This window comes from Rhea americana, unplaced genomic scaffold, assembly GCF_003343005.1.
Source record: "Rhea americana isolate MKP2758 unplaced genomic scaffold, rheAme1 scaffold_12, whole genome shotgun sequence".
Classification (NCBI taxonomy): Eukaryota; Metazoa; Chordata; class Aves; order Rheiformes; family Rheidae; genus Rhea; species Rhea americana.
The window spans coordinates 7794242-7813181 of record NW_028185261.1 but is presented as its reverse complement, the minus strand read 5'-3'; the positions used below and the strand labels follow the sequence as shown (position 1 = coordinate 7813181).

The 18940-nt window shown below is 36.4% G+C and overlaps 1 protein-coding gene across 1 annotated transcript; it reads left to right on the top strand.

The window, feature by feature from the left end:
* The first annotated feature begins 6 nt into the window (after positions 1–6).
* CYBRD1 (cytochrome b reductase 1) lies at positions 7–11640 on the top strand. The gene is made up of 4 exons (XM_085323056.1): positions 7–248; positions 5062–5270; positions 7356–7510; positions 7732–11640. The coding sequence occupies exons 1-4, from the start codon at positions 62–64 to the stop codon at positions 8030–8032; spliced, it is 852 nt and encodes a 283-aa protein (XP_085179182.1). The 5' UTR covers positions 7–61; the 3' UTR covers positions 8033–11640.
* The last annotated feature ends 7300 nt before the right edge of the window (positions 11641–18940 follow it).

The following is an 18940-nucleotide window of genomic DNA, read 5'->3' as shown; positions in this document are numbered from 1 at the left end:
GGGGAGGCGGTCAGCGCGGCGCGCGCCCTGCGGCGGCCCTGCCGTGCACGGGGCACCGAAGATGGAGGACTACGGGCGCTTCTTGGCGCTGCTGGTCGCGGCGCTGCTCGTCGGCTTCGTGTCCGTCATCTTCGCCCTCGTCTGGGTCTTCCACTACCGCGAGGGGCTCAGCTGGGACGGGGGCGCGGCGGAGTTCAACTGGCACCCGGTGCTCATCGTCACCGGCTTCGTCTTCATCCAGGGCATCGGTGGGTGCGCGCGGGCCGGCGGCGCGGGGCGGAGGGCTGCGGGGCGGCGGCGGAGCCCGTGGGGGCGGCCGGCGCCTCCCCCGGGAGCAGGAGGGACAAAGGGCCCGTTGTAAGAAGCCGAAGCTGCTGCRTGCGCTTTTCTCCGCAACCACTTGTTTACCCTGGCCCGGGCTTTCCTTGCGCTTGCGAGGTGTTTTTCCTAGTCAGCACGAATTTATGCAAGCTGAGAACCCACATGCCAGAAATGCTGCCTCGGGAAGATTTCTCCCTTCTTCCCTTCTCCCTTCTGGCTCACTCTCCCAAGTCCCACGAGGAGAAAGGAGAGTTCAGCACCGCTGAAGCTAGTCCGGAAAAGGGTTTCGAGCCAGGGAAAGTGCAGCCGCATCACCATCATTGTAAAACAGTTATCTGCCCAGATTCAATGTAAATAAGTTTGTAAAATGTACTTTTAAAATTCATTTTCAGTCTATKGTTTGTGTAACGTAAAATGGTTATGATGAGTGGGGGCAGGAAYTTTTGATTGCTTACTGTTTAGACTTAGACCAACTTTTAAATGCTTCCTGTTATATTTACAACATTATCATTTTTTCCATCACATGCATGTGATGCAATGTTAGGTTGTTATGTCTTAAGTGCAAGGGTTGCTGCTTGGGGCTGATAGGAATGTTGATGTTTGAACAATCTATTTGGTATCAGTGTTATTGGCTGATTCCACAAAAACAGAACAACAGTTGACATGGTGTAATTCATGAATAATTTCACTTTAGGAAAGAAGAAAAATACTCTTTGTAAAGTTTAAAAAACAGAAAACAATAGCAGGACACAGAGATGCTTCAAGTAGGTTTAAACTACAGCTAAACATTGCAAAAATAATGGCACGGGAATAGTACCTTAAGAATCTTGAAATTTGGAGGTGAAAATGCATTAAAACAGCTGAGGGGAACCAACAGATACCAACTCCAGCAATAATTTCCCATAAAGCCAGTGACAAAATACTTGTTAATTTCAATGTGAAGAGAATTAAGTGAAACATTAGTAATGTCTCCAAGCAGGGCAAACAAATATTGCAGAGAACAGTGGAAGTCCTCATAGTTTTACCACTGATTTTTTGTGGGAGAGGTGAGGGGAAGATTTCACTATTCTTAAGTAATGAAGAATGGCTAGAGACTTAGAGTATAAATGTAAACAGCAGTACTTTTTCTTTGTAATAGGAGGAGTTAACAATTTCATTTTTAATAACCTTATTTACATTTGCTTCACTGGTGTATGATACACTGCATTCATCCAGCCAGGAAACTTGTCCAGCACATCTGGACATTCATTCCAGTGGAACRTGTTGTTTGGAAAGCATGTGCGCTCACTCTTCAGCAGCAGCCCTGCAGTTTGAGGCTGGAACATGCACAAGGAGTGCGGGCCCTCTAGTTTTGCATTATGTTGGGGAAATTTTCTGATTTGAACATACACAACAAATCTATTTTTTTCAATTTTTCAAGTGTCATCTCTTGGAGTAGGTTATAATGGCTGATGAGCTAGCTTTACAAGTTACCCAAGATGATGGAGCAGTTCAAGAAGATCAGAAGATCTTCAGTGTTAAATGCAATTTTCTTAATGTGTTTTCTTGTATCATTTTATTGCAATCCTTTTTCAATAATGCAAATCTGTTGAAGTAAACATTTTTTCATCTTTAAATCACATCTGAGGATAATGCTTGCTCTGAGTTATCTGACAAACATTGTGATTACCTCTTTTTTCAATATATCACAATGTCTGTTCAAAGGAAAAACAGCAAACTCCTGAAGTTTCTATCAGCTGATGGGCTGTAGAATTTTCAAGAATCTGAGGGGAAAGCAACTGCTGAGCTGCCAGGGTCTCATCATAGGCAAGCTGTGAAAAGACTGCTCTCATGATGAGCTTAGTTTGAGCCTTGCTGAAATCATAAATGGACACTTTTTTATTGGGTTCATTTTGTCCATTTTAGTGTTAAAGTGGTTCTCAAAATAAGCAAGCAGGCGTCCAGAACTGGCAGAAAGCAAGCAACAGGAACATCCATGAAGGAGCAGGAGAGGAAATGGGAGGAGTGAACAGTAATATTCTCCTTCTGGCAGCTGTAAGCTGTTGTTAGCGTGTGCAGACTCAGGGAGCCAAGCTGTGGACTTTAGTGGGGAGGAAGGGGTCTCATGAGCAATCCTTTACACCTCCCCACAGCACACRGCAGCCAGAAGTCCTAGAGAGCTAACTTCAGATTTTTGCTGTGTATGTTTTGTGAGGAACAGATATTTCACACCAAATACAAGATACTGCAAGATCGCTCCGTCCTACATGACATCCTTTAAAATCATCCGTTAAAATCAGAGCTCATAACAGGAGTGAGATCACACTAAAGAGCTTGTGTCTGAGGATATGTGATCTTAAATAACTCGGATCTTTTTAAGAGTAGAGGTGCTGTACTAAAGAAAGTTCTTCATAGGACTAATTTAGCGTGTCATCTGAACAGATACAAATGCGGTAAACACGTATGTACTTTTACCCCTTGCTCTTTAAGAGCTTGCACGACTGCAAGTGGAAGGTCCCTTCTCCCATCAGTTCTTCTCTCCCCTATGTGCCCCAATGTCTTGCTCCCTCCTGCCTGTCAGACACACATTGGTTGGGACAGAGGGGGAGAGCACAGTCAGACAGAGAGCAAAGGTGGTGGTAGGGAAATGAGATTGTCTCTTCTGACAGTGGTAGACCATAAGATTTGCTCAAGTCACAGGGTATAACTTCACACATAGCCTTCAGTGAAAGGAGGTTAAACCAAAGCATACTGCTATGCATTTTGTCTGGGCTATGGCATATAACATGCTAATGGATAGCATTGTTAACGAGTGYCCAAGCCCTCAGTCTGTATTCATTGCTTTTCTGTCATACAGCTTCCAATACCTTCATGAGATACTGAGGCTTGACTGGGGCTTTGTGGCATACATGCTATACAAAAACAGTAATTATAATTACTAGTATTAAATTAATTGATAATAGTGGTCTGTTGCAGGCAATTATTTCAATATTAACAAGATAAAACATTATCTGTATAACTTTTTGAGAACTGTTGGAGGTGATCATAAGCTTGATATGCTGAATCTCAGAAATCAATCTATGTCTTATAGCTTGATTACTGTAAAGCTGTTTTGAYAGTAGGCTTCCTTACTTTGATTTACTAGTTCCACTTTTTAAAAATAGAAAGCTGAGAACTACCTAAGTGTTAAATATTTTTAAATATTGTAAAGTCACTTTCATTCCAGTATTGCATGTGTGAAAGCATATATTGATTTTAAATCCACTTATAGTGTGGAAATTCCACTTGCAAACAGAGTTCTCTTTGTGAATTGTTTAGTAAAATACTACATTTTCTGGCATGCATCCAAGTAAAAATATGTGTAAATAGAACTTTAATTTGTTATTTGTTAGTATTCAGCACAACATACAGAATAAATAAAATAAAAAACTAAGGTTACAGAGAAGTAAGAGGAAAGCATGAGAACTACTTACATAAATTCTTCATCATTGTATTTATCAGGTAATACATATTTTTCTTATCTGGTGTGCATAGTAATGTGTTTCTGAATGTTTGGAATAGAAACATTTTTAAACCTGCACACATTCTATTCTTTGATTTTAGTATAACTAACTATATAGAGCAATTTGAATGTAATTTCATAATCAGAAACATTAAATGAGTAGTTGATGAACCAGATGAATAAAGCTCGCTCGCTCTCTTTTTTTCTTTTTTTTTTTTTTAACTCAGTAAGGACATTATGAGTGTGGGCACTGGTCTTTTTTTGGCAAGGGACCGAGGATGCACATAAATATTTGTCCCCTAGTACCTTAATATGCTTGCTTGTTGTTGCGTATCTGGAAGTACTATTGATTTGTAGTAAGATGTACCCAGCGCTTCAGTTGCACAGTCTGATCTGTATGTTCCCCTGTAGAAAGCAGCTGCGGCTGGGGCACGTGACAGGCAGTTGTGGAAGGGACGGGGCAGTGGGGAACTGTCTAAGTTGTCCTCATGGGCAATTTGGAGTTAGATCACTGTTTAAAAAATGTTGTTTTGTTCAGACTGGACAAAACATACTAGAATTACATATGATAATGTAGGCAAAATGCTTACATTCATCTAAGATTAGGTTGAAGTGTTTTATTTGCCAAATCCTTTTGTTTTCAAGAGTCAGACTATAATTCCCTTAAACTCAACAAGTACCATTTTCCCCTTTAAAGTAATCCTATTAATATTTATGTAACAGATAAGTCATATAAAATCTATGTAATTACTTGATAACGGCATTCAAAACTGGCAAAGAAAATGAATATAAAAACATCATTCTTACATACGTCCCTAATAATTGATCTTCTGGATAAAAGATTTGGGCCCTATACGTCCAATCTGACTAGTAGAAAAGTCAAACTCCTATGCAGAATCCCATTCAGATCCATTTAAGGAACTGGGACTTAATTGGGAATGGACAGTGCTGTTTGCTTTTTTTTTTTTTTTTTTTTTTTTTTTTTTTTTTTTTTTTTCTTTTTTTTTTATACCTAAATTTTTCAAAAATTAGGAAGAAATCTCCCTAAAAAACTGTATTTAAGCCTCAGTTGTATATTTGGAACATGTTATGTGTTAGGTTGTATAGGAGACAAATCTTTTTAACAGACTTTTTTTGGAGGACTAAAGGTTTGATCTTCCTGTAATTTCTATTGGAATGATTTGCATGATGCACAATTATTAAAATCTTAGAGAAGTTATCCTTTAAGGCACAAAATCTTGTTTGTTTTCTTTCCTCAGCCATTATTGTATACAGATTGCCCTGGACCTGGAARTGCAGCAAACTCCTGATGAAGTTCATCCATGCTGGGTTAAATGCCATAGCTATGATTCTTGTAATTGTTTCTATGGTAGCCGTGTTTGAGTACCACAATGCCAAGAACATTCCTAACATGTACAGTCTGCACAGCTGGATTGGGCTGGCTGCTGTTATATTTTATTCTCTCCAGGTCAGAATTTAACTTTATTTATAACYAGGTTGTAAAGTTTAAAAATGTATTGAATAATTTAGTTACTGTAGGCTCTCACTAATGTGCTCTAGCTATTGGGATACTCAATTTACATTCTGTGATTTGACAAATTAGCATGTAAATGTCCAAATACTGGACCTTTGATTTCAAAGAAAAATGTACTTTAAAGCATGTTTTGTTTATTTGCCAGGATAATTGCAGTTTATTTACTATTCAGGTTTACAGGATTGTGTTTTTAAGCTCTATAAACTGCTGAAGTTAAAGCAAAACTGCCATATGTCTCTTATTTTGGTGATACCAGATGAAAACTGTTGGATCTGTGGACTAGTATTGTGGTTAGTTATCACTTCTTGGCTACAAGATAGAACAAATGCAATAGGGGGCAATGCAGATCTAAAGGCTTAGACGTGTGAATGAGCTACTGCTGGGTCTGCTGGTCTTCAATCTGCTTCTCGTTTTGCTACTATGAACATGATCAATGTCACTCAAAGCCTTGGCTGCCTTGTCCATAGAACTGTGGTATTCCTTCTTCCAAACTGGGATGTAAGTATTCAGTCAGAGACTTCATAGGAGTTTATAAAGTGCTTGAGAACTAGTACTAGAAAAGATTAATAAAGTAGTATTTCTGTTAATAGACAGGACACTTTGCATTTGCCAGAAGTGGTGTGTTGATCTAAGAATTAATGTGCAAACATGACAACAGTAAAACAAGTGAATATTTTCCCTCCACTATTCAGACTAGAAAAATAGTAATTCTTAGTGGTATTCTTGAGGAGATGCTCATATAATAATATACCTGCAGGAACAGAAGTGTAAATATATTGTACTGAAGCCAAAAGTATGTTAATACAGTATAGCACAAAGTTACACATTTAAGAATAGGGCAAAAATTTAAAATRGAGACTGTCTTTTGGAAGGCAATGTCTTCTGAAAAGAAGTATTCAAAGTGGACTCAAAATGAGTTCTCATGATGCTGTGACAATAGGAAAAATAAATCTGTTTATAAGAGACTATTTTTACCTCYACATATTGCATTAGTGAGACCAATATGGAATACTATGGAATATAGAATGCATTTTTGTAAATGTTAAAAAAATTTAAAAAGTGCAAAGAAAAGCTGAAAAAGTAATATGAGAGCTGGAAAAAAATATCTTTCAGTGAAAGACTTAAAAATCCCCAACTGTTCAGATCTAAAAGAAGAGATGACTTGATTACAGTGTATTAAAAGCTTCCTAGGGAGAAAATACTATGCTCTTTAAATCCAGCATGGGAAGACAGAAGAAGGACTAAGGCTGGAAGTTAAAGCAAGATGAATTTAAAAATTCATGCACTTATTTCTAATTTAGCAGCAGGAGTAAGTAAAGATGGGATGCAGCCTTAATGTGATTGGGCAAGTCTGTGACTGAAAGCACGTGATGTGATGGGTTATCATCCACCGCACAGTGAGCGCTTGGCCCCTGAACAACTTCCCCCCCAGCCCTACGCACCTTCACTCTGTAAACACCACCTGACTGATACATATATATCAGATATAGACCAGTGCCTTTCTAGGGGCATGTAGCAATATAACCAAAGTTGTAACAAGGTGAAATTCCACTGAAGTCYACTGAAGACAGAAGGTTAAACTACCTTTTGATGTCCATTTATGTGWAAATCTATAATAAAAGGGGAGAAGAGAAATTGAAATTGAAGAGAAATTGAAGGGACTCTTAAAATGTAGCTCCTCGCACTTTTGAAGTATTACTAAATTAGTGACATTGAAATTTTGTTTCTCCAGTACTCTGTTTTTGGTTTTATCATTACCACTCAGTTGAACATTGGTATTAGTTGAACACTGGATTATTTCTAAAATATTTCATGTTTGTTTCCAAGGTTCTAATCTAGAATTATTGTTTTGGTCTGAGTATTGAAGGCAAACACACTGAAAAATAAAAATTTCGATTCATATTATATTTGTACCTGAAGACATCTCAAAATGGAATTTTTATGATGATTTTGAATCTGCTTGAAAAGTGRAGCTTGTATCCCATTAATTTTTATCTCTATATCTTTTTTCATGTTTAGCTTTTCCTGGGTTTTGTTGTCTTTCTGCTCCCTTTTGCTCCACTTCGGCTTCGAGCAGCTCTCATGCCAATACATATTTATTCGGGCCTCCTCATCTTTGCAACAGTGATTGCATCAGCTCTTACGGGAATCACAGAAAAGCTTATATTTTCACTGTAAGTATTATTTTTTTCATTTATTAAATTTATTCATTGCAAACTATATTCTCTTTTGCACAGAATAATAGCAGTCTAGTACTGAGTCATTGTTTCGTTTTGTTTTAAATAGACATCTTGCCTAGCAAGGGACTGCTGGTTTTAGATCAGAATTGCCATTAAATAATTTGTCTTTTTTAACTCCTCCCACTCCCCTTTTTAACTTTTTTTTTTTAAAACAGGACAAATCCCGCATATAGCGCATCTCCACCAGAAGCAATTTTTGTCAACTGTCTTGGCCTTTTGATTGTAATATTTGGTGCACTTATTCTGTGGATGGCAAGCAGGCCCCACTGGAAACGCCCACCAGAAGAGCTTGCTAAAGTTCTACGGCCTGATGGAGGGAGTCCYGAAGGCACAGAAGCAGAATCCACGATGACAGATTGTATTAACGCTGATAAATCTGATGTGGGCTTCAACAGTGAAGCAGCCAGAAAACGAAACCTCAAACTTGATGAAGCAGGCCAACGATCAACAATGTAAAAAAAATATACAGTATAACATAACAACTATTACGTTGCCAAAAAATACTCCTCCTGATTCGGTTACATTGATATAGAAATAGGTTTGGGGTTTTATTTTTAGTCAGGCTTGCTCAAAGGTATTCAGATTTTCTGCATACGAATTTAAATTCCAGTAAGTCCCAAATACATTATATTGGTTCATGTTTAATCCTCATTAAATACATGAGAGCTGGAATGAAAAACATGCCAACTTTAATGCCTTTTAAAATAGATCTAATGGGAAAATGTTTTCTACATCTTTTTTTAAATTTAATGTCTGTATCTCTTACAGTTATGAAAAGTTGTTGAGTACTTTTTTTTCTGAACTATCTTACAGGTATGAGTGAGAATGGTAAATGTGTATCAGAACAGAATTTAGCACATAACTTTTCTGAAAATGTTCACTTTCTAAAAGGCCTCATTTCTTATTATGATGAACCCTCTCACTAGCTGCTAAAATCTGTAGGATTTGAGGTCACTCAGCACTTTGCAGAGTTGCACTGTAAAAATTTCTGGCCTCAGATTTTGAATTCAGATAAAGAAATGAAACAGTTTGCCTGAAATTTTCATGAAACGTCATGTTGCTTTTAAAAACATTTAATTTTTTTGACAGATTTTAAATTGTTGACTTCTGTTTAACCAATTCTACTAAGCATGTTGTATAGAGACAGCAAGCATTTAGCTTTGGATATGGGTGATTATTACTGAGATCTAAGGAAATGATGAGATAACGAAGGCAGAGTTATTTGGACAGCTACAGATACACACTTAAAATATATGTATCATTTAAGTCTTCCTTTGATCCCAGAAGTTGGTATTTACTATCTTGATTTGACTGTACATTTTCTCTTGATTTGTGGCACTAGACTAGAAATTAGGAAGTTGGAAACCAGAGTAGACTGGTGAGCAGTATCACAGAAGAGGGGAGCTTTAAGTGAGAAATGTTTTCTCCCAAGAAAGAGGGGTGCTTTGCTGATGTCACAAAAATGTTACCAGCTAACTGAAAGCCAGCTTTGATATCTCCATACTGGTGTCACAATTATTTTTGTTGCAGGGGTGAAGAAAAACTTTAGTCTATAATCAAAACATTTAAACTTTTCTTACTTAAAAATTAAGATGTTAAATAATGCTATTTGAGTCTGTAGTAGCACTTTACTTTTATAGCTCATTTTAATAATTGGAGTATTAATGTATTACTCATTTTTTCACAAATATAAACAGTGCTTTTATTATTTACTATGATTGAAGAATAATTATAACAGATTATTTTGATTGCACATGCCCAAAGTGATGAGCCTTTCTATTATGATCTCTTACAAAAGCTGCAGAGCCCATTAAAGTAATCTTGATAACTGCAATAGCTGTTCCAAATTTACCACTAATTATGATGCAAAGAACTCTGCATGGTTCAAACAGCATACCATTTCCTACTTTTTTAAAGACTACATTGATTTTCATTTAGTTCAGCTTTTTAAAACATTCAAACACATTAAACTTTGTTGTGTTGTGTTAGTATAAACAATTTTGGTTATACATTATTTTGGACCTCCTTTGACAAAGTGCATCTCAGGTCCTGTTATTTGATTTGTAATAACATTTAATTATTTGTTAAGTACAGTGTAGAAGGATAACATAGTGAATTATTAGAAAAACTTTTCTGCTGTACTATTTGGTACTAAACTCTATTTCTATGTCATCACTTACATACGTGTGTGGATGACTGAGAACCATTTAGCATTCATATAATGTCTGAGAAAATACCTGCTATTAAATGCTTGCATGTAGAATTAAGATATGACTATACTATCCTATTGTGTGAGCACTCCTCCAGTCTTACTGTGTACAATGGATTGGACTGCTTTTCCCTGTTTTTCAAGCATGTGTTTTTCAAGTTCCACAAAATTACGTCTTTCAGAAAATTGTTCTCAGCTTCTGCATAAAATCCAAGTAGTATTGATAATGACTTTTTGAGAGGAAATTGAGAGTGCTCTTTTTACATGAAATTAGTGTTCAGTTGACATGACATTATTATGTTACACGTCCTACTATAAATTTATATATTGCCAATTAAATAGGAAGAGGAGGAGCTCATTTATTCACTTCACCACAGGTGCAACACAGGCAACAGCATTTTAAGTTGGCATGTATTGCCCTGTTACTGTGTCTCATCCACCTGTGAAAATGAGTTCACTCAATCCTTGCATGGCACTAACTCATCTAATAACTGTGTGTTTGTGTGCAAGATAGTCACATGTACAGGGATTATTCTGAAGGAAACTATCCATACCGTATACTGGAAAAAACACAAAATCTGTGATTTCTTTCTTACATCAGTGAATTGGATGTATTGAAATGAAAAGCTTATAGGTGAATAGTTCTATATGCTGTTAGAATTATGCCATAGTAATAATTATGCCTAAGAATAATTATGCCCAGGAGTAATGATACTTCAAAAAAAGAATAGTGGCATTTCTTCTGTGTCTATTCTGATGATACAAAATTCTTTGCAAAGCAAGGATTAGCAACCTTTCAAGGGTAGTCTACCAGGCTGCATTTTTCTTTTTCAAATTTGAGGTTAAACACTAGTAGAAACTCACAGGGAGGTCTGAGATTCCATTCTGGGAAATTATGGTATCACACAGRTAATCAGTAATATCTGATGCACATGAAACAGGGGCTGGTAGCTCCTTTGGACCTTGGAAGGTCTCTCCAAGATGTTGTAGCACCCGAACCTTTTGCGACCTTGCAGTGTGCAATTTAAAATAGACTTGCATGCTTTAGTCTTTTGGTTTCTGTTCCAAACAGATTTAAAAAAAATSTTTGTAAGTATCCTTAGTTCGAGTTATTTCAAATGCTAAATAAAATGAGGACTTTAGAGAGTCATCTTTTTAGAAAAAAACAGATATCCTAAATCTGTTTCTCAAAGTGGCCTTCCATCAGCTTTTGATACATAGAACTTGCAGTTATGTGTAGGAGTAGCAACATGGAAACTAAAAAAGTATATTTTCAAATATATAAATGGAAGTTAGAACTCTAGCTTTTTTATTAGCATTTTTATGGATGTTCTGGAATCTTCTACATTGTTATGTTTTTACAGGGACATGATTATGCAGCTTACATTCCAAGTTTGGGTTTCTATAAAAACATAGGAGGTTACAAAACCTAATATAAATAATACTATTTTTATAAGATGTCTGAAAAACAAATTATTTTTTGATGYATTTACATGCTGCCTTGCAGCACTGAGCACAGAAGCGGAATCATGTTTTGTTCCAATATTATTGAACCTGAGAAATAGTGGTACGAACTAGATTTTAAAATTGAATGTACAGTTATTACATGTACACTTCTTACTACATATAATCAAGAGGATTACATATGATATTGTAAATATGGATTACTTGTATACATGGAAATTTTATTGAAAGGCTAAAAGATATTGCCAAATAATTTTCTATTTCAGAAGATTTTGTTTCCATTTTACAAAATTATTTCCTCTGTTTCTGCCTGTTCACAAGGACTTAAAGAATTATTTTATTATTTTGTTACTTACAATACATATTTGTAGATGAAAACAAATGTTTAATTACAATGTCTATATTCCTTATTCTTTTTTGTATATTATTAAAAATGATTTTTCAAGCTTATACTACTGAGTACAGAATTATGTTACTAAATCACAACTTCTAAAATTTGGTAAAAGATCAAATTATTATCTTGACTAGTTTATTTGAAAACASATAAGAATATTATTAAAGTATTTTGAGCATTCCTGATAATATTTATGATAAAGCTCAATTATAAACATACTTGGAACTGGGGACTCAAAATTTTGGTAGGAGGCTGCCATTTGTGTTGAGAAATGTTTTTTGCAAATTCTTGCTGGAACCCTTGTAACTTTTGAACTGCTTTCTGCATTGTATGACAGTATGATGAACACTTTGATCTCTGCAAACCTAGTGGGCAGCTACGGTAAATTACTATACAGGAAAGGACTGGAGTCCAGGTCAACCAAATGGATGCTAACCATTGCAAGTAATGCAGCTACTAGAAGGGAGGTGGTAAATGAGAAAATTCCACTGTTAAACACACACACACACACACACACATGCACACACACACAGAGCCATAGCTAGTTCTGACAGAAGAAGTAGAAAAATTGGCATAAATTTCAATGAGCTCGCTCACATTTGGCAAATGTGGTCATCATAGACTCGTCTACATGTCTCAGCTTCATCTTGAGGCTTGAGCTTACAGTTGGGTCCAAACTCCCTGGTTATGTGTACGGACTACTCGTTGGCTATCACCCTGCCTCTGCCAGGAGTGAGCTAACTGGCTCTTCAGGCATGGAAATGATTGCAATTTTCCTTTCAGTTTTCACTAGTATTTCATTCCAACAAATATTTGCCATCTAGTTGTACTCAAAAATTTGCAGGATATTTATTTAATAATGTGATTAATCAGATTTTGTGGAGGATGGTCCTTTTCATTATATACATACACAATTACTGATCCACTAGGTGGCAAGCACTAGCAAAACTGCTTCTGTCAGATGCCAATCACTGCTTTAAATCATACAATATGACTTCTGTGCCTTTAAATAAATAAGAATATTAGTAGACATAAAATGTAGTCATGTTAGAATGTATATATTTAGGTCTACTTTCTTTTAAAAGGGATGCTTTATTACAGGTTTCATCTCTCTGGAAATTGTTCTTTATAAGAACAATTGTTCAATATACAATTGTTCTTTGTGCTCTACCTCAGACTTCTTAAACTGCTCTTTGCAACTTAGCTTAGTTAGAAGGAATAAAGAGGATATGAGAACATGTAAGTTTAGGGATAAGCTCAGGTACAGGATAGAAAAGTAGCAAGAATTAGGAGAGAAAGGAACTTTAGCACTTTTGCCATATGATCTTGCAATCTTACACAAAATTTGTCTCTTTAAAGTTGTCACTTCGAAAAAGCATTTGTGCCAATTTCAAATAATCAAAAACTTAAATTCTCACCTCTGACCTATGCTAAGTTTCTATTCCTAATTTATTCTATTTGTGGAACTGACACTGTAAGCATGTTTGCTGACATGTACTAGTTCAAACCACTGAAAGTTACTCTGTACATGGTGCGTTGGTGCTACTCTTGATCTGACTTGCTTACCTGTCCTCTGAGATGTTTTGTCCCCTATATCTAACCAATGGCACTGATTTTATGATAACAGAGAGATGCTAATATAGTCAGAGTATTGTGGTTTTTTTCACAGAATTAATGATTCATGTTTAGGTCAGTGAAGCGGTAAAACTAATTGGAATTCTGATTCTCCTGTACCTTGCTCTCACTATTGCTACCACTACGGGATCTGGTAAAAATACTGTGTTAAAAGATCCCYGCTGTAGATATAATCCTAGCATAACAGCCTGAGCAGTGATCTATTTGTTAAAAACATCAAATGCTGTTGCGGGAAAGGATTAGTTCATGGATCGCTGCGGCAATGGAAGCATGAACACTGACTGCCTACTGTTTCTGAGCAGATGTAGAGGAAAGGAGTAAAAATGTAAGATCTACATGAGTTTTCACTACTGTTATTGCTGCATCTGTTAYGAGGAACTTCAACAAACATTCAGTTAGACACAGCCCCCGATATCATGTTACCTTGTCCCAAATGAATGTCTTCTAATGAATAATAATATATGTAATGTTACAATTRTCAGGGCTGTCAATGCACTAAAAGGCCTTAATGGCTCTGAGTAGTCTCACCTGGGACCCCCATCCCCATTGCTGCCCATAGACCCTGGAGCCCAGTTTCAGCTGGTTTCATACCCTGCCTGAGCTACRCTGTAAGAGCACTGGTCTCCAATTCAGCCACACCTGCGCTGGCCTGGCTATGAGCCCTGCTGATCTGGATCTTGTCACTCAATCCGTGCAGCATTCATTGCGCTTTGTCTGACCCCAGTCACCCTCACTGGATTTGATCCTGGCCTGTGGACTGGTGTTCTGGCCTGACCTCAGATCTGYCCCATCACCATGAACTTGCCTGATGATCTGGCTGGCATCTCTGGGCCTGCCCTGCTCCCTTGCTTGGGTGCTGTGGGATTGGGCCCTGGCTAGTGAGGAAACACCTTGCTTAAGAGGTGAAAAAAGTTTTTTTTTTGGTTTGTTTTTTTTGTTTGTTTGTTTTTTGTTTTTTTTTGTTTGTTTGTTTGTTTGTTTGTTTTGCTTTTACAAAGTGATACCAAATGATACTGTCACTCTCCAGGTCTCCATACCTAACAAGAATAGCAACCAGAAATGTGACAGAATGCTTTTTTTGTAGCATGTAGCACTGTACAGGGACAAATCCTGCCCTCACTTTGTTGCATACTGTGAGTAGAAATTGAAAGGGCCCTGCAAAATGTAACTGCAGCAGCTTTCAAAATGCAGCAGTAGAGGCAACCTACCAATAAACCTCTGCATTTTTCTTGATGTCTCTTTCCTCTGCATTGACAGATATAGAACTAGTGACTACAAATAATGACTAATGCACAAATCTCACACTGCCCAGCAAAGAAGGAGCCATAATACAAGTATCAAAACAAACTGTTCTCCACTTCCATGCAGCAGAACCATGTCAACGGCACTGCAGGCAGGAACTTCAGTAACCACAAAAGATTAATAAGAACTTGCCCATCTATGATACTCTAAGTATATAACAGAAAACAGTATTTGGCTCATAGAGCTGGCATATGRACCTAAACACTACTATCCTATCTTCAAATAAATGAGAGAAAGCTCACAGGCAATACAGGCAGCCAGCTATTCCCAAAGCATTACAGRCATTCAAAGCCCTCACATTGGTGCTACTCATTTTGAACATAACCTTAGGTAAGAATTGCTTTAAGAGTTGTTAAGGGACTTCAGAGACAGTAAAGTGTTATTCAAATCTCCGACTTTTATTTGTACCTAATTTGACTATAAAGTAAAATATCCTAATACAAAAGCAAACACAGTGCYCATTTTTTGCATTTGATTTCTTCCTTCATAAGCCCACATGAGTCATCGGGGAGTACTGTGTACTCCACTTTAGCCTCTTCAGAATTTTAAGTTGTTACCAACTTAGCAATAAATACAGCAACCTCCGTCAGCAGATTTGACTACACTTCCATGTGCTTTGAGCTGTTCACAACAACGCCCAGGTCTCCTTAATAAGTTAACCATTACAATCCTGTGAGAAGCTCAGACATTTCAAGTTTGACCTACAAATTACATTATTTTGCTCTTATTAATATGAGGCTTTCCAGGCACTGAAGGTGCTCCATTGGCCAAGTTATATCTCATATTCCAAGTTTCCCTCCCCAGTTCTTTATTCCTAACTCTGTATTTCCTGAACCTCTCCCGTGTATTATTGCAAACAAAATCTTTATATCTCTGAGTATATTTTCTTTGTTTTATAATCCCTGTAACCATTCTCTCATTTTGGAGAGGGCAAGTCAGTTTAGTATGAGTAAGRTAGTTCCTATTGTCTTAAAGGACTCATTCACTCTGATGTAAGCTCTTTCGAAATGTAATAACTGGAGAGAAAGACATTTTGCACATCAGTGCAACAGGTAAAAATTTGGATTATTTTTAAAAATACACTTTTAAAAAATGACAACTTGTATGTTGTCAATATGTTTTTATGATAGTTTTAATTTGTATCATATTTATTCTTCCTTTCTATACCTCTAAACATTAAAAAAAAATTAATTTGCAAGTACAATATTTGGATATGTAGGACTCCCATAATAAATAATACCTTGGCTGTTTGATCAAACCTATTGAAYTTTGAATTAAAAATATTTCTGCGGYCTTAGAGTCTATCTTTGTGCAAAATATGTAATATCCATCTCAACAGCCTACAACCAATACTTTTTAGTTACTTTATATCTAGAACTTGAGGTCTGACCCATTTTGAGAGAATACAGCTTGTGCAGCCTACATGCAAAACTCTAGGAAAATCAGAAACTTCAGTTCGTTCTCTTACAGACTTGTTTATTCAGAAAGGCTGAAATGAAAGGCTGGCAAGCTTGCTGAACAATGAGTTGTTATTCTTTGAAGGCATATTATCTTTAAAAATCCCAAGAATATCTGAGAGTTTTTATCTTTGACAGAATATAAATGGAAGAGTCTGAGAGGATATTTTTTGTTGTTTTTCTCCTGTTACAGTTGCCTGTTGCTCTCATGTGGAAGTTTCCTGCTGATTTGACTTTTTATTCTGTTGTGAGACTTATGCCAAGATTTACATGATTGCCATGGAGAGCAACTGGATTTAGCATGAGAAGAAATAACTGCTTTCCCCTAGGGAGAGACAGATAAAGGAAAGACTGAGTGGGGCACATAGACAATATTATCTGCAGCTATATTCCTAGTCAATTATTTTATTCAGTCTCTATTTTTAATTCTGCTGCAACTAATAAAAGGCAGGAAAGCTACTGGCCTCAAGCCAGCAATTCAGATTATCAAAAAAATTATTTGTGTTTTAATATAAATACCTATCTCTAATGCAAACAATATATTGTTTTTCTACAGACCATGCTGCATCATGTAATGTAAATAACACTGTCATTAGAATTTGCCAGATGGAGCTTTGCCTTATATGCAGGGTTCTTCCACATAGAGAAAAGAGTCACTGTAGAACTGCGCATCATTACAGTCATTTTAGCAATTAATTGTTCATATAGTCTTTTGTATATTCTTCCATTTTGGATTACATGTCCTGAATGTTAACACAGTGGATACAATTTTTGCCTATAAGGCAGACCTGTGCAACATCAAATCATACACAGCCAAGTTTCAGGTTCTTGTCTTTTGTTAATCTTGCAAGACCTATGGAAAATACAACATTTTGAGATACTGAAGTATGTCTGTATCACAATGAAAGGTACTTTATGAGCAAAGCAAGACTCCAGAGTAAGAAGACAATAAATACTGACAGAAGAAGGCAGTTTGGGCAAATTTAGCACTGAGAAGATGTAGGTTTCCAAATGTGACCACTGACACTAAATTAAAGAAAATTAAAACACATAATTAAGTAGTAAGTTAATAAACCAGAAACAAATATTATCTACTTAGTCTCAGAATTTAAATCCAGTAATTATGGGAGGCAGAAGACAGTCTCATATTAAGTAAATATTTTGGAGTTCCTGAACTAGACAAATACAATAGAAAAATAGGTAAGAATTTCCATCACTCCCCTCTTCTTCACAGTTCAAGGTTGGCCTTCTTGTTGCTAGTTCAGACTGTCACTATATTAACATGAGATTCTAGCAGGCTTAGTGCAGACACAGAGCAAGCTCATACTTTTTCCTGCAAAATATACCATAAAAGCATCCTATATATGATAAATGTGGCTGTAGGATTTCTTTAAGATATATGTGCATGAGCATTTCCACTGAAATTTTCACGATTTCATCTGAAAAAATAGAGCTTTTTCTAGTTTATTATAAAGATTTACTGACTTTTGTAACAGGGTAACAAGTCTTCTTCTTTCCAGTAGTTCTTTTGGTCATTTTCATTGCTTCATTCCTTTTTTACACTTGCAGCAAAAGTCAAGGAGGTAGCATTACGAAGATAAAAGACAATTCACCAAGTCATCAGACTTCCACCCAACATGGAAAGTTGAACAAATGAAATTTTTTGAAAGCAACCAACCAGCCATGATCAGAGTTAGCAATGTAACAAGGAGAACCTTTATGAAAGGAAAATTCCTAATAAAAAGAGAACTGTATATGTAACTGTGTATGTATATATACAGTTGTATATGTGTATATATACTACATCTATGGAAACTAGATAGAAATATAATAAAATACTTTCCCTTAAATGATTTACAAGCATTTCAAAACTCTAAATATGTGTGCAAATGGGATTTCAAGTAGAAACTTGGAAGTCTTACTGGCAGTTTCCCAGCCTTCCAGACTGCCATTGCATTAATTAACTGAGTCCTATTGGGCTATATTTGCAAAAGGACTAGCATATTACCTCTATGCTTGGTAAGAAAATATAAACAAATATATGCTGTAAGGATATATTCAAGAATATTATTCTGTGTTATTTTACACAAGGTAAAAAATACTTAGAAGGTAAACATGAGTTTCTTACAGTATATAATACCTTCTTCCACTGTCACTGTCACCCACATCAATCTGACTACAAATTTAGAGATGTCAAATTGTGCTATATTAATTAATTATGTAAATTATGTCAATGGTTAACCAGATCACGCTACATTAGTTTAAGGGCACTCAGTTTTGCTTTGTATGACCTATCTATCCTTTCTTTGGCAAAGAGATGGTTTCTTTTGATGGCTCATTAAGCAGCTCTTGATTATTAAACTGTCTCATCCTCCTCTTCCTCTGCCTTCTTTTTTTTTGTTTCATTTTTTTTTCTCTAGGAAAAGTGTTCTGCTAGCAGCTCAAGGTTTTTCCACTSCCAGGTTAGACTGAGTGTTGGGATCCGGACTGAGGAGCTAGTCCTGTTTATGGTAGACACGGAAAATGGGTAACAGAGATAAACCATTTTGGTTTGTGGTTCCTGCATATATGTTCCTCGACATATTTGATTTTAGTGCTTTCTTCCATATTTGGAACATAAAGAATTCTGTACAACAAAAAAAGATAATGATGTTAGACAGTCTTGAAGTATGTTACTAATTTTTCATGCTTCTCGACTCAAAGACAACATGGATATCCTCCCAGAACAAGCTTATCTGCTYGCTGTGATGTCTTAGAGGATTTTTAACAGTTTTGCAATTAAAAAGATTCACATCTGAGGTACCTGCACAATATTCAATCCTGTTTGTATAGGCAGGTGGTCTCTGGATAATTCAGAATGACACGGAGGAACACTGAAGAAAAGTGAACAGGTAGACCAGTTC